At 45.4% G+C, this 12,987-nt stretch overlaps 1 protein-coding gene across 3 annotated transcripts in view; it reads left to right on the top strand.

Annotated features, from left to right (window-relative positions):
• Positions 1-12,987, top strand: part of CTNNBL1 (catenin beta like 1) — a 155,693-nt gene that overhangs the window by 119,702 nt on the left and 23,004 nt on the right. For all 3 annotated transcript variants that reach the window (XM_087853593.1, XM_087853592.1, XM_087853594.1), the window contains exons 12-13: positions 7,591-7,688; positions 9,709-9,789. In XM_087853593.1, the coding sequence (XP_087709719.1) occupies positions 7,591-7,688; positions 9,709-9,789 (179 nt within the window). The remainder of the gene's footprint in view (positions 1-7,590; positions 7,689-9,708; positions 9,790-12,987) is intronic.

The following is a 12,987-nucleotide window of genomic DNA, read 5'->3' as shown; positions in this document are numbered from 1 at the left end:
GTGTCCTTCAGCTTACTAGTAAATAGCCACTGCCCACCGCAGGCAGTCTTACAGGTCTCCCAGAACTTGTATTATTTGGCTTTGTAGGCAGTCACACATAAGCACTTTATTTTAATTTATTGTGGGATTAAAGAGTCTGAGTGGAGGGGCGCCTGGGTGGCTCAGTTGTTAAGCGTCTGCCTTCGGCTCAGGGTGTGATCCCGGCATTCTGGGATCGAGCCCCGCATCAGGCTCCTCCGCTGGGAGCCTGCTTCTTCCTCTCCCACTCCCCCTGCTTGTGTTCCCTCTCTCGCTGGCTTTCCCTCTCTCTGTCAAATAAATAAGTAAAATCTTTATAAAAAAAAAAAAAAAAAGAGTCTGAGTGGAGTTGGCCTTGCTCCCTCTTCGGGGTTAGAACAAATCTCGAGTTACAGAAGATAACCCCACCAGCTGAGAAAGTCGGGCCACCTAAGTTCCTGTGTTTCTCAGCACAGGCTAGTGAGGGTGGCACAGGCAGACTGAAACACGTTCGGTGGCGGGCACGCAACCAGGAGGCACCGTAGAAGGAGCTAGGTGGTGATCTACGACAGGTACATGGGCAGGAGGCTCTCGCGATGTTCCTCTTCAATACAGCGAATCTCAAATGAATGTCTGTTGGATGCCTATTGTGCACCTGTCTCATTTGATACAATGGATTTAATAGCTGGAAGGGACAGCCCCATTTTACAAACAGGAAAACTAAGACTTCGTGATTAAACAATATGCCCATGGTTTAGTGAGCACCAGAAGCAGGATTCAAATCCAAGTCTGTCTGATCCTAAAGCCCCACATAAGGTTAATTAAGGCCTTTCTGGAGCAGGTCCTGGGAGTTAGACTTCTTGCTGTACCCATGTGTCTTTCTCAGCAGTGGGCCGCTAGTAAGCCTGGTTGTTAACGGGCCTATGTATGGATAAATAGCTCTCCTCACAGAGAGAGGTGTTGGTAACCTCCTGGGATTTGGACCACCCTTTTTTAAGAAAAAGGATGGGAAACGTTAGTCCATCTCATTCTTCACAAAAACAGCACACACTGTACAAGGCTAGTTGGAGTGACTGCCACAGTCTGGTTTTTACCGTTCTGGAAAGACCTCTGATCTGGGTATACTAGATCATGGGTTCTTAAACAAGGAGCCATCCTGAAGAGATGGGAACATCTGAAACTCCATGGGAATGTTACAGTTGTATATAATACATTTTGCAAGGGATAATATGCATAAGGGTTCATCAGATTCTCAGAAGTTTCTGTCGTGATTTTTTAAAAAGATAAATTGCAGATCTAGATGTCAGTGGCCCACAAAGGTACTTTTGACCTGAGGCAAATCGCATCTCTTAGCTATTGTTTCTATACTCAAAATTCCAGAGGAATTGAACCAAAGATTTCTAATTCTTCTTCCACCTCTGGAAATTCCTGAACTCTAAGTGACCCCAGAGAATCAAGCTTTCAGCCCCCTTGCAGATACCCAGAGGGCTAGCCCATTGCTAATCACCCTTGAGAGGCCCTTAAAGAGATGTGAACTAAGGAGGAGGGGCCAGAACCACCCCTCCAGGCAGTGTCACTAGTTAGTGTCCAAGGCTGGCAGTTGTGTGGAGCAGGGCACCCCGGGCAGACTCACACTGGCCCAGTTTCAGTACTGGCTCGGTAATACTCCACCCAGACCCCGACCTCCCTACCTAGTGACTTGAAATTGTAGATTTGCTTGGCCTTCCCTTCTCGGGAGCCTGGTGAAGTCCTTTAATATGTGTGTGTGTGAGTGTGTGTGTTCTGCTCTCCCTGGGCCCTGCCTTGGAGGTTGTTTTCTACAGTGGGAGTCACCACATCCACCCCATCTGCGTTGACAGCTCCATAGCCGTGCTTCGACTCCATTTTATCCTGTCGAAATGACAGAGCAGCTGAGCCGTGCTGGCCAACAGATAAACCTGTTATCTCCCCTACTCTCTGTGCCAGCAGCTCTTCCCATCTTCTTGGTGCATGAAAAATTGACACCACCTTGGGCCGAAATCTGTTCCTAGGGAGGCTACATTTATTAGTGGCTAATGAAACTGTGTGTGTGTGTAAGTATAAAAGTTGGGGTAGCTGAAGTGTTTTCCTACCTGTCAGGCACCAGTGACCTACAGCCAGCCACAGCACCCAGAGAGAGAGACGGAAGGTACCTAGGCTCCCTAAGCAGCTTCAGGTCTCCTGAAATTAACAACCTGTTCTTTACGAAAAATCGCAAATAAGTAAATGCCATTTGTTCTTAGTATATACCTCTGTAATAGATCAAGGTATCTCCTGCTCCAGGCTGGGATGAGCTGTAGAAATGCATGCTAATATGATCTAGTGCAAAAAAGATGATTACTCTGTATATTACATTTTCCTCTCTGAAAATTACAGCTCCTGATATCCTCACTGTTTCACCGGCACCCCACCCTCCCTTCTTGTTCAGGCATATAGAGAACATTCTCTTGCAACTCTTTCCCCTCCATCTTAATCAGCAAGATTAAAAGGGAAGTTTGAGAAGTTCTGGTTCAGTATTTGCAGAACTGCCTAAAACCCAAAGTCTCTTCTTTATTTGGACTCTGGTAGAAATCACCTCTGGAAAGAGTAATTCAGTAGAAGAGAGAAGAGGGGTTGTTATTCACGTCTTAACTCCATATGGCCTTTTGCTTCATTTTCTCTCATTAAAATTGTTGAATTTTTTTAAAATCCACATTTACGTAGTGCCAGTCTTTTGGACAGAATGAGCCCCACATGAAGCACATTGTCAAGCTTTGCATGGTTTAGTTTCTGGTCTCTTTTATCTTTCTTCTTTAAAAGCTTTGATGGTTACCTTTTATATCTGGAAAGCATGTAAGAACATAGTAGGAAAGCTTACTGTTCAGAGTCAGGCATCTTGGGTTCAAACCTAAGCTCCCACGACTGACTGAAGGACATGACCTTAAGTAGGTTGATTAACCTCTCTGAGCCTTGGATTCTACATTTATAAAAGAGGGATGATAATGGTACCTTTCTCATAGCTTAGTAGTGAGGATTCGATGAGAAAATTGTGTACAGACTCAAGCCTACTGTCATAGATACACAATTGGTGACAGTTATTATTGTACCCCACTTACTTTCAACTAGGTATTTGGAGCTGCTTATAGCAAAACAATATGGTGATACTAAACCTTAGCTTTGAATAAGAATTTGTCAAAACACAAATGTCAAACTGGGGAAAATATTTGCAGCGTATATGACAAAAGGATAATATTCTTAATTTACAGAGAGCTCATAGAAATCAAATTGGCAATAAGGCCAGACAGTTCACCCAGAAAGCAATACAAGTGGTCAGTAAACATCAGAAAAGCTGCTTAACCTCGTTCATAACAAGAACAAAAACATGCTAATCAGAAGAAGATCCCACTTTTCACCCACTAGGTTGTCATAATTTTTAAGTCGGATGGTATCCAATCTGAGTGAGGATATGGGAAAACAGATACTCTTTATATGTAAGAGTATAAATACATATATTTTTATATAAATGTACATATGTACACCCATAACTATTATATATATGTATATACGTATTTATATAGGTATATAAAATTTTCTTCCATTCTCTGCATGTGTGTGTGTGACATTGAAAGTGGACATAGAATTGGTATAAACTTTTTGGCAAATAATTTGTCAGTGTCTTTCAGTATATTCTATGTGAATACGTTTTGACACACCCAATTTCACTGCTGGGAATTTGCTGTAAGAATACACGTGCCAGGATATGCGTACATGGATGTTTATTGCAGCATTGTTTCTAACAGCAAAAACAAAACAAACAACCAAAAACTGGAAACCACCTAAAATACTCATGATTGGGCAGGGCACTAGTTAAAATTATGATAAATAAGGTCAGTGGAATTCTAGATAGCCATTAGAAATGAAGTATGTACTGATATGGAAAGATACATATATGTGTGTGTGTGTGTGTGTATATATATATGTATGTATTTTTCTTCCTCTCCTCTAAGAATGTACACAAGGTACCTTGTAGGTTTTTTCCCCTGGGAGAGAAGAAAAGGATAATAAGAAGAGTAGGGGAAAAGACAAATATTAGGTGTTCAATAAATATTTGTTGAATGCGTTTTATAACTTTGTGTATAGTCTGGTTTTTACCATGTGTATCCATTACTTCTATTTTATTTTATTTTTTAAAGATTTTATTTGAGAGAGAGAGAGAACACAAGCGGGGGGTGGGGGGCAGGGCAGAGGGAGAAGCATACTCCCTGCCAAGCAGGGAACCCGACATGGGGCTCGATCTAGGACCCTGGGGTCATGACCTGAGCCAAAAGGAGATGCTTAATTAACCGAGCCACCCAGGCGCCCCCATTATTTTTATTTTAAAATCCATTAGTGAATCATGGAGGGAATTACTAATAAGGCAATAAAAGAAATTGCTTCCTATAGTTGAGCATAAACTCATCTTTGAGCTTCCCAATAGCTGAGGCAAAGAGGGAACCCTGATTAGCATAAAAAATTCATCAGGAAAAAGAAACATTATCCTGATCTTCATTTCTAAAGGGACTCTAGCGCCAAGGGTTGGTTTAAACTCAGATTTCGTCTTTTCTCTCCCCAGCTTAAAATTCATGGGTGGATCCTTGCCACTTTTTTTCATGATCCACCCTTTGCCACCTAACTGGCCTCCCCTCCTCCATGTGGATATGACACTCCATCCAAACTGGCCTTTGCATGTATTGTTTCGTTGGCCTGCACGCTCTCTCCCCTTCTCTACCTGGTTGTCAGCCATAGCTGTTGTATTGGGGCTTTTTGAAGATTTTCAGTTGTTACCTACAGTGGGAATCCTTTTAGGTCACATATGCCTTCTCTGTGCTCCCCAGGTCCCCTGTGCTTACCTCAGTGATGGGACTCGTCACACTGCATTGTTACCAATGTTTTGTTTCTGTACTAAATAAGGAGCTCCTTGAGATTAGGGATAATGTGTTGTTTGTTTGGGGGCCCTGAGCACCAAGTGCTTGCCAGGCACAAAAATGAGCAAGTGGTCAGTGAATGATTGAGTCATCTGAAGTTTGAGTTCTGCCTCTTTCACCAGTTAGCTGTGCAGACCGGTCACTGCGCTCTTTGCTCCGTCTGTACAATGAGAGATTTGGCCCAGATAATCTGTGAGAACTCTGGCTGATTTCCTTTTCTTCCTCTGTGGTTGTCAGGTTGTCATATATACACATGGAGATTGTTGCCAGTTACTATGCTGAGTAATTTCAAAGTTTCAGAACTGAGCTGTTAGAGTTCACTGCACTGATTATGGACTGTCCCGCATCTGCTCACCCGCTGAAGAGATCAGAGCCTCAGACTGGGGGAACTGATTATGTCCCCTACTCTGCCTTTCTCTCCTCTCCTTGGCATGCATAGAGGTCAGAGGACTTTCCCTGACATGTGCCTCCAATGATGACCTTGTCTTACCCTACTTTCTCACCCTGAGCTGAGCCGTTTGGTTCACTGCCCTTCCCCTGGGTTTTTGCCTTCCGGTGAAGACAGGTCCTGTGCCGTCCACTCTCTGCTTCCTGCACTCACCCCTTCCTATTCCCTGTTCTCTACTCCCTTCATTTTGTTCAGGGTGGAGATTATACCACCACAAACTGAGCTTCACACGAAAGTTGAAAGATATTGGGGCGAACCTGGGGCATTGTTTGGGGACCAGGGAAGGATATACCAATGAAAAGAGCAGAGTAAAATTCCTGCCTTTGAGGAGCTGATACTCTAATTGAAGGGAGATGGTGAACAGAATAAGTAAATAATACAATGTTGTGGAAGATAATCATGCTGAAGAGAAAAATAAAGCAGCTAAGACTTGGAACTGGGTATGTCAGGGTGTTGTGTTTTCAAACGGGTGATCAAGGAAAAGCCTCATCGAGAAGATGGCAGCTGAGTATCACTGGGCGTGAAGATGGAGCGGTACCAGTCATGTGGGGAAGAGCGTTCCAGGTGGAGGAAACAGCAAGTGCAGAGGCCCCAGGACAGGCGCTTGCCTGACATTAGAAACAGCGTTTAGTCCGAGCGAGTTCGGGAGCCATCAGAGGGCTTTAAACAGAGAAAAGATGGGATCTGACTTTGGGTTTTAAACTAAAAGATCGTTCTGACTGCTCTCTGGAGATTAGGCCAGAGGGAGCGAGGGTGGAAGCAGAGAATATTGAATTAAATACTCCAAGCAAGGGATGACGGTGGTGTGGACCTGAGTAGCCGCTGTGGGGGCAGCAGGAAGAAGAGGTGGGATTCTGTGTATAACTTGAAGGTAAAGCTGGCAAGGTTTCCTGTGAGACATGTGAAAAAGGAGAGAATAAGGGACGTCTCCAGTTTCGGCCTGAGGAACTGGACAACCTGGTTGCCAGTAACTAGGTGGAAAAGACTGGGGAACAGGTTTGAGGAGGCAGCTCAGGAGCTGGATTTGGGATGTGTTCAGTTTAAAGGACCTGTTGACAACCACGCGGAGAGAGCAGGTAGACAGGTGAACACGTGAGTCTGCTTTCGGAGGACAGAACTGGTGGTTTTTAAAGCTGCGGGACTAGTGTGGGGCTTCCCAGGGAGGTGAATGTAGATAGAAGACAGGATGCTGGACTAGCTCCGGCAGTACGAGACTGGGGACATGAAGAGGCAGGAATGCTTCTGACATAAATGAGGGGGAAACAGCCATGTCTGTGCTGCGGTGAATGCCTACCGGTGGCTTTAATTAATAGGTGACTTTTTGAGAACTCAAGGGAAGTTTGACATGTGAAGATGTTCTTCAGTCACTTTTCAGATAGAGTATTTGTTGCCCACGCTCTGGGCATTATCTCAAAATAAACTTCACTCTGTCATTTCTCCACGACTAGACTTCTGCTGCCTCCTTTTCAAGGTCATTATTCTTGATTTTTAAAAATTCTTTTTAAAGAAAAGAATCTCTTCACAGCTAAAGCTTATAATATACCCTTCAATTACCCTCTTCTGCCCAAGGTAGAAAAATAGTAGCTCATAACAGAAGCCTGTGGGTTATGTGAACTGAAAAAGCATTGTTACCATTTTGAAGTACTTACTGGCCAGCTGCTTTCAAACTTAAAGGAGTTTCAGCTGCACCAGAGTGGAAGTGATAACCCCGGCACCCTATCGTGTCTCTTACTTCAGTTCTGGGATGTTTATGTGGTGAAATTATGAGGTAATTTGAGAACGCGATAGAACACATCTTGTTTGTTCATTATATCCTCATCTCATAGCAGACATTCATATTCTGTTCACAGGTTATTTCTGTAAATGGGGGATTAGTTTAAGATTCTGTTGTGGACAATAAAAATCAATTAATTCCAGGCAGACTAGAAGTTCTAACTTAGTTTTGATTCACTTGCTCAAGGTGTCCTTGAAGATATCCTCCCTTTTGAATACATTTCTTGTGCAGCCTGTGAAGATGAGTTCAGGTTTCCAATGCCATAATTTAAGTTCTTGTCTTATTAATCAATAGCAGCAGTCAGGGAAGGCCTACTTATTCCTCCTCCAATAGAACCAGACCAGGCTTGAAGAGAGGTAATAATTACCGCTCTGATCACAGCATGTTCCCTTTTCTCTTTCCCAACCCAGAGCATGTCTGTTCGATCCTGGCTTCCCTCCTGCGGAACCTAAGAGGGCAGCAGCGAACCCGGCTTCTGAATAAATTCACTGAAAATGACAGTGAGAAGGTGGGTGTGCCTGCTGCACGGTAAGGCCAGGCCCGGGGCTGGGGGGCCGGAAGGGCTCTTTACCCTGATGCCATCTGGGGTTGCTGAGCTGAGTGCTCCTGCCCTAAAATATCTTCTCCAGCATGGCTTTGGGCTTCGTGTTTTACTGTGACTCTGCCTCTCCTCTCCAGATACATCCTTCTGGGAGTAGTAGCACTTTGGGATGCCGACAGCTAGTACCTCAGGGAGATTTTTAGACCCAGTGAGAGTGGGTTGTAATAGGATTTGGATTGGGTGTTGCACAGCATGGCAAAATCATCAAGAACCATGGGCTTTGGATTCAGACATCTGGATTTGAGGCTGGTTTTGCTATTTTCAACATGTGTGCCATTCTGAGCCTTGTTTTCCCTGTCTTTGAAATGGGCATGTTAATTCCCATCTTGAAGAGTCAAGGAGAGGAAGACTAAATGAGGCCTTCCTAGGTGGCAGTGATGGAAGGTTCTGGTATGGACATAGGGAAGGGAGAGCCTGTCCTAGATGGCCTTTGGGATAAGGGAATGATCACGTAAATGAGATTAGATGCATCGTTTGCATTGTGATTTAGCATGCCAAACCGTAAGAGTTTTAACAGTAACAAGAGCCAGCATGTGTTTAATGACTGGGGGGCTCAGCAGGTCCCTTTTGTTGTTGCATGTATTCTCCCAGCACTGTGGGGTTTACCCTCTGTGTGGCTTTCGTCCACATTTGCAGGTGAAGAAACAGGCTTGGAGGCATCATATTACTTGCCCATGACCACGGTCTACCGCTAATTACGAATTAGATCATTCTAGATGAATAAAATTAAGGGCCAAAACCCCTTTTATAACTTACCGTAATTTTTTTCCTTTCTGTGTCCAAGGAAAGGTGGAAAGTTTGTTCTCCTTCAGAGAGAGTTTATGACTGTCTCTCTCTGAGCTTGTGTCTGACCGTTTTTTCCAGCCTCACTAGCAGCATAGCAGGGAAGAGGCCATCGTGAGGTTAGGCACAGAACACCTTAGCAATCATGTCACCCTGGTGCCATTTAATATCTGTGCTTCGGTTTCTTCATCTTTAAAATTAGGGTCACTATCTTTCCTGCCTACGTTCTCAGGCTTTTTTAAGGTATAAGGAAATAATGGACACGAAAATACTCCATAAACTGAAATATATAAGCTCTTGGGGTCGTCATTGTTATCCAGAGAGGATTTGGGCACAGTCCTTTTGGACTCTGATGCCGTGTTGAAGCACCATCTGCTGTTAACCACTATAAGCTCTTGAGTAAATATCAGGGTTGCCAAGAGCCATGGTGGTGCCAGCTAGTAAAGAGATAGTTTAGAAATCTAGGCTGGTTTCATGGTGTTTGTTCAGTCTTTTGGAAGTCTTAGGGAAAAATGAAACTTTTTCAAACCCACCGAGTGTTCCTCAGGCCATGTTTGAAGCATGACTTTTGCTAAGTTGAAAACTGATTTTTAAGTTATTGCTGAGCAGAAGTCAGGGCCTTTTTTTAAGTTGCTGAAAGAGTTTTTTTCGTGTACTCTCTTCTGACTCGAAAGCAACTAGAGAGATTTTACTCAGACCTTTTTAAAAAAAGATCAGCTCTGGGGTAGATTCTGAACATGAAAGGTTTCAGTTGGAAGAAAGAAATTTCTGTAAAGTTCTAAGTGAATACCAAGTATGTAACTTCAAGCTCCTTCTCTTTGCAAAAACAGACTTGAAGTTTTATTTATTTATTTGTTTTTAACAACTCAAATTCACGGGAGCCCTCAAAGGGCTGGGAATGCAGCGTCCTTTGGGGAATGGGCCTGTGTTCAGACTGCACCCATCCCAGGTGTTGGCATGTTCTGCCCCAGCTCTTCAATCCATTCCTGCCGTGTTCCTAAGCAGAGCTCATCCCTGATGTCAGAAGTGGGAGAGTGGGTCTCCTATTGTAAGGAGTGACAGTGAGATGAATGGGAGCCCCACTGTTCTCTTGCCTTGGTATTCTTTTTCCTTCTCACTCATGTCTGAAATATCTCTCTTTCAGGTTGACAGACTGATGGAGTTGCATTTTAAGTATCTGGACGCAATGCAGGTGGCGGACAAGAAGATTGAAGGGGAAAAACATGTACGTATCCCTGCCTGTCTTTTGCCGACTATCGACTTGCATTCCATTTGGGTCCCTTTGTACCTCCTCTGTCCCCATGGTACAGGCAAGGGCACAGGTACCACCTCCCCTCACGTGCCACCTAACCTGTTGTTAGGGCAGAGCAGGTGACAGTCAGCCAGTGGTTATACCTGCTCTTCTAATAGGAGTGCATGTCCTTTAAGAGGGAGGACATGTCGGATTGATCCCTGTCCAGCCGGGGCGTCTGGGTAATACCGTGAGTACCCTTGACATGAGCTCCCCTTAAATAAAAGTCTGGCCAGAGTGCAGTGCAGTGACTTGGTACCACGTTGGCACAGCTGGCAGAGTGCGTCTTGGTTCACACTCCTCCTGGCTTCTGTAGTCAGAAGGGAAGTGTCCGAGAGAAGGGTGATCATGAGAGATAAGAACTGGAAGGAAAGTTCAAGGTCACTCATTGACGGATGAAAAACTGGAGACCTGAAGAAAGGAGGCTGAGATGCCTCGCAGCAAAGCCTGCGTACCAGGCTCCAGAGGACTGAGCCGAATCTCTTCTGCTCGTGGCTGCTGAGAGAAATGAAACCCGTCAGGTTTTTTTATTGAGGGGCTGTGCTTGCTGTGCTGGTATCGTGCGTTCTATACTTTCCACATGCTTCCATTTTATTCTCTGCTATCTCTGACCTCTACCTTTCTCATCTGTCACCTTCATCGGGGCAGACATTCATGTTGTTTAATGTCCAATCTTAATTCTCATCCCTGCAAGACATTCCTCAGTCTTTGGTCACATTAGCAAAGGAGCCTTTCCTTGCTTTTTCTCGAAGTCTGTAATAGACTTCATTTTCTTTGTGATTTGCTGTATCACTCCGTTCACTTTTTGTTCTTCTTGCCTTAAAGATGCGCTTGAGGCTTTTGACCCTCACTGGTGGGAGAGCCAGTTCAGCCCCTCCTCGCATCTGTGTTGGAGCAGTGCAGCTGTGGGGAGAGCCGAATGCTCGGGGAGCTACGCTAGCATTTGCCCTCAAGCTAGGCTCAGGCCAGGGTGAGAGCCTGAAGCTTCGGGGGAGACAGTGACCCTGTTGTCCATGTCCTGTGTCTCTTCACCCCTTCGTGTTCACCCCTCTCCTTTCATAAGATATACCTTCATTTATGAATGCCAGTGGACAGGTGGCCGTGGTTATCATGCTCGGGATTTCCCTCAGCCTAGTAAGTCCTCAGATGTTTGCTGATTGATTGAATTGACTGGGACATTCTTCGTTTGTACAGTGATACTCCTACAAGATAAAAGGCAGAGGCTCTCAATTCTGAGGCTGGACTTCAGATGCCAGCCTGTTGCACACACGGTTCTTTTATTCTGCCCTTCCACCCCCTTTATTTTGTTCTTTGACTGAGGTTTCCTTTTCCATCTTTTCTTCCCTTTACAGTAACTTGTGCATGGTGGACACTTAGTGACTGTTTAAGTGCCAGAGTAATGTCTTCTTTCTTTTCTTCTGAATGATAATTAGAAAGAAATTGAAATTTCCCTAGGCTTTTGTAGGGAAGCAGCCACAAGACAGTTAGAACTCCAGCTCTGATAGAAGACCTGTGTTGTCTGCTAGAGGAGATTTTCAGGGGTAGAAAGAGTACCTGCGAGTGGAAAGACGTAGAATTTTAGGCAGGCTCCACCTCTCCATCACTGTGTGACCGTGGCTTGTCACTGTGCTTCACGCAGCCGGATTCTCAGCTGTAACCTATCAGCAAAGGTGATCTCTCAGGTCCTCTTCAACTCAGTGTTGTCCCTCAGGTTCAAGTGCACATCCTTTGGTCACTCTGCCGGCTTTTAGCAGTAGGGTGGAGCACAGTGAGAGGGTGATCAGTGACCTCGCGGTCCTTCATACAGAGGAGCAGCTGCCTCCGAGAAAAGGTTGGGTGAGTGGGGAGTCACAGAACTCTGGATGTGGATTCCAGCTCTGCCACGTCCTAGCTCTGAGGCCTTGGACAAATGGGTTGACCTCTAAACTTTGGTTGTCTTTTTTTTTTCTTTTTTAGGATTTTATTTATTTGGCAGAGAGAGAGAATAGAAGCAGGGGGAGGGGCAGAGGGAGAGAGAGAAGCAGACTCCCCACTGAGCTGGGAGCCCGATGTGGGGCTCAATCCCAGGACCCCGGGATCATGACCTGAGCTGAAGGCAGACGCTTAACTGACTGAGCCACCCAGGCGCGTCTAAACTTTGGTTGTCTCATCTGTAAAATGGAAATGACACTTCCCTTTTGGGGTTATTATAAAGACAAAACAAAGTACGTAAAGCGCCTCGCTACATCTCTACAAGCTGCTCAGTGCTCCCAGCTTCCTTTGTCGTTCTGGTGCAGCTTTTAGGGTAGCCAGGCAGTCCTTCTCCTGAGGGCGTCCTCCTTGCCATCTGTCCCGGAAGGAGTCCCCCTAACAGACCAGAGTGTTGGCCCCGTCATAGACCTCACTTGAGGGGAAGCTGGAGTAGACGTTTTCTGACGGAGACCAAGTAAGCTGTTGGGCGTGAGGGAGCCGCTTGCATGTGGCCGGTAGGAAGCTTGGCCCGCTTCCCGCAATATTATCTATTATCAGCACTGAAGAGGGTGTGAAATTGATTAGCACTGATGGAGAGTAATCGCCGCAGCCGCTCTCCCCCCGCCTTCACAGAGCTCCTGTGTGCCACGGGCACCGGGGCTCCTGCCATTCCCTGACAAACATCTGTCTCCTTGATGCCAAGGCCGTTTTGCTGGGCACTGGCAAACATTCCAAGGCCATTAGTGCTCAGCAGCCTCAGTGTTGCTCAGAGAGACAGGGCAGGGTGGGGGGTGAGGGATGCATTCGTGAGCAGTGCTCTCTGCCAGCACTCGGGCTCCGTCCTGGCAGATGCAGCCGCCTGGCAGGTGTAAAGTGACTTGGAGCAAAACGACCTCCTCTTCAGCTCTCCTTCATGCACTGCTCTCTCTTAAGTCATAAACAATTTGTTGCCTCACCCCACCCCATCTCCATTAAACTTGGATGTCCTACACCCATTGGGAACTCAGCAAATATTTGTTGACTCGAATTGAATGCTTATTTCTCAGGCATTTGATGACATTGACTGTCAGATCAGTAATGAATAAATATCTCCCACACTTCCACACTTCACCAAGTCTGCAACAAAAAAGACCTTAGATAACAGGGCCAGGTACTGCCCCAGATAATGCGGGTCAGGTATTG

The sequence above is a fragment of the Ursus americanus genome, chromosome 22 (assembly GCF_024610735.1).
Source record: "Ursus americanus isolate L20-20 chromosome 22, mUrsAme1.1.p, whole genome shotgun sequence".
In the NCBI taxonomy this organism is placed as follows: Eukaryota; Metazoa; Chordata; class Mammalia; order Carnivora; family Ursidae; genus Ursus; species Ursus americanus.
This window is presented reverse-complemented; position numbering and strand designations above follow the sequence as displayed.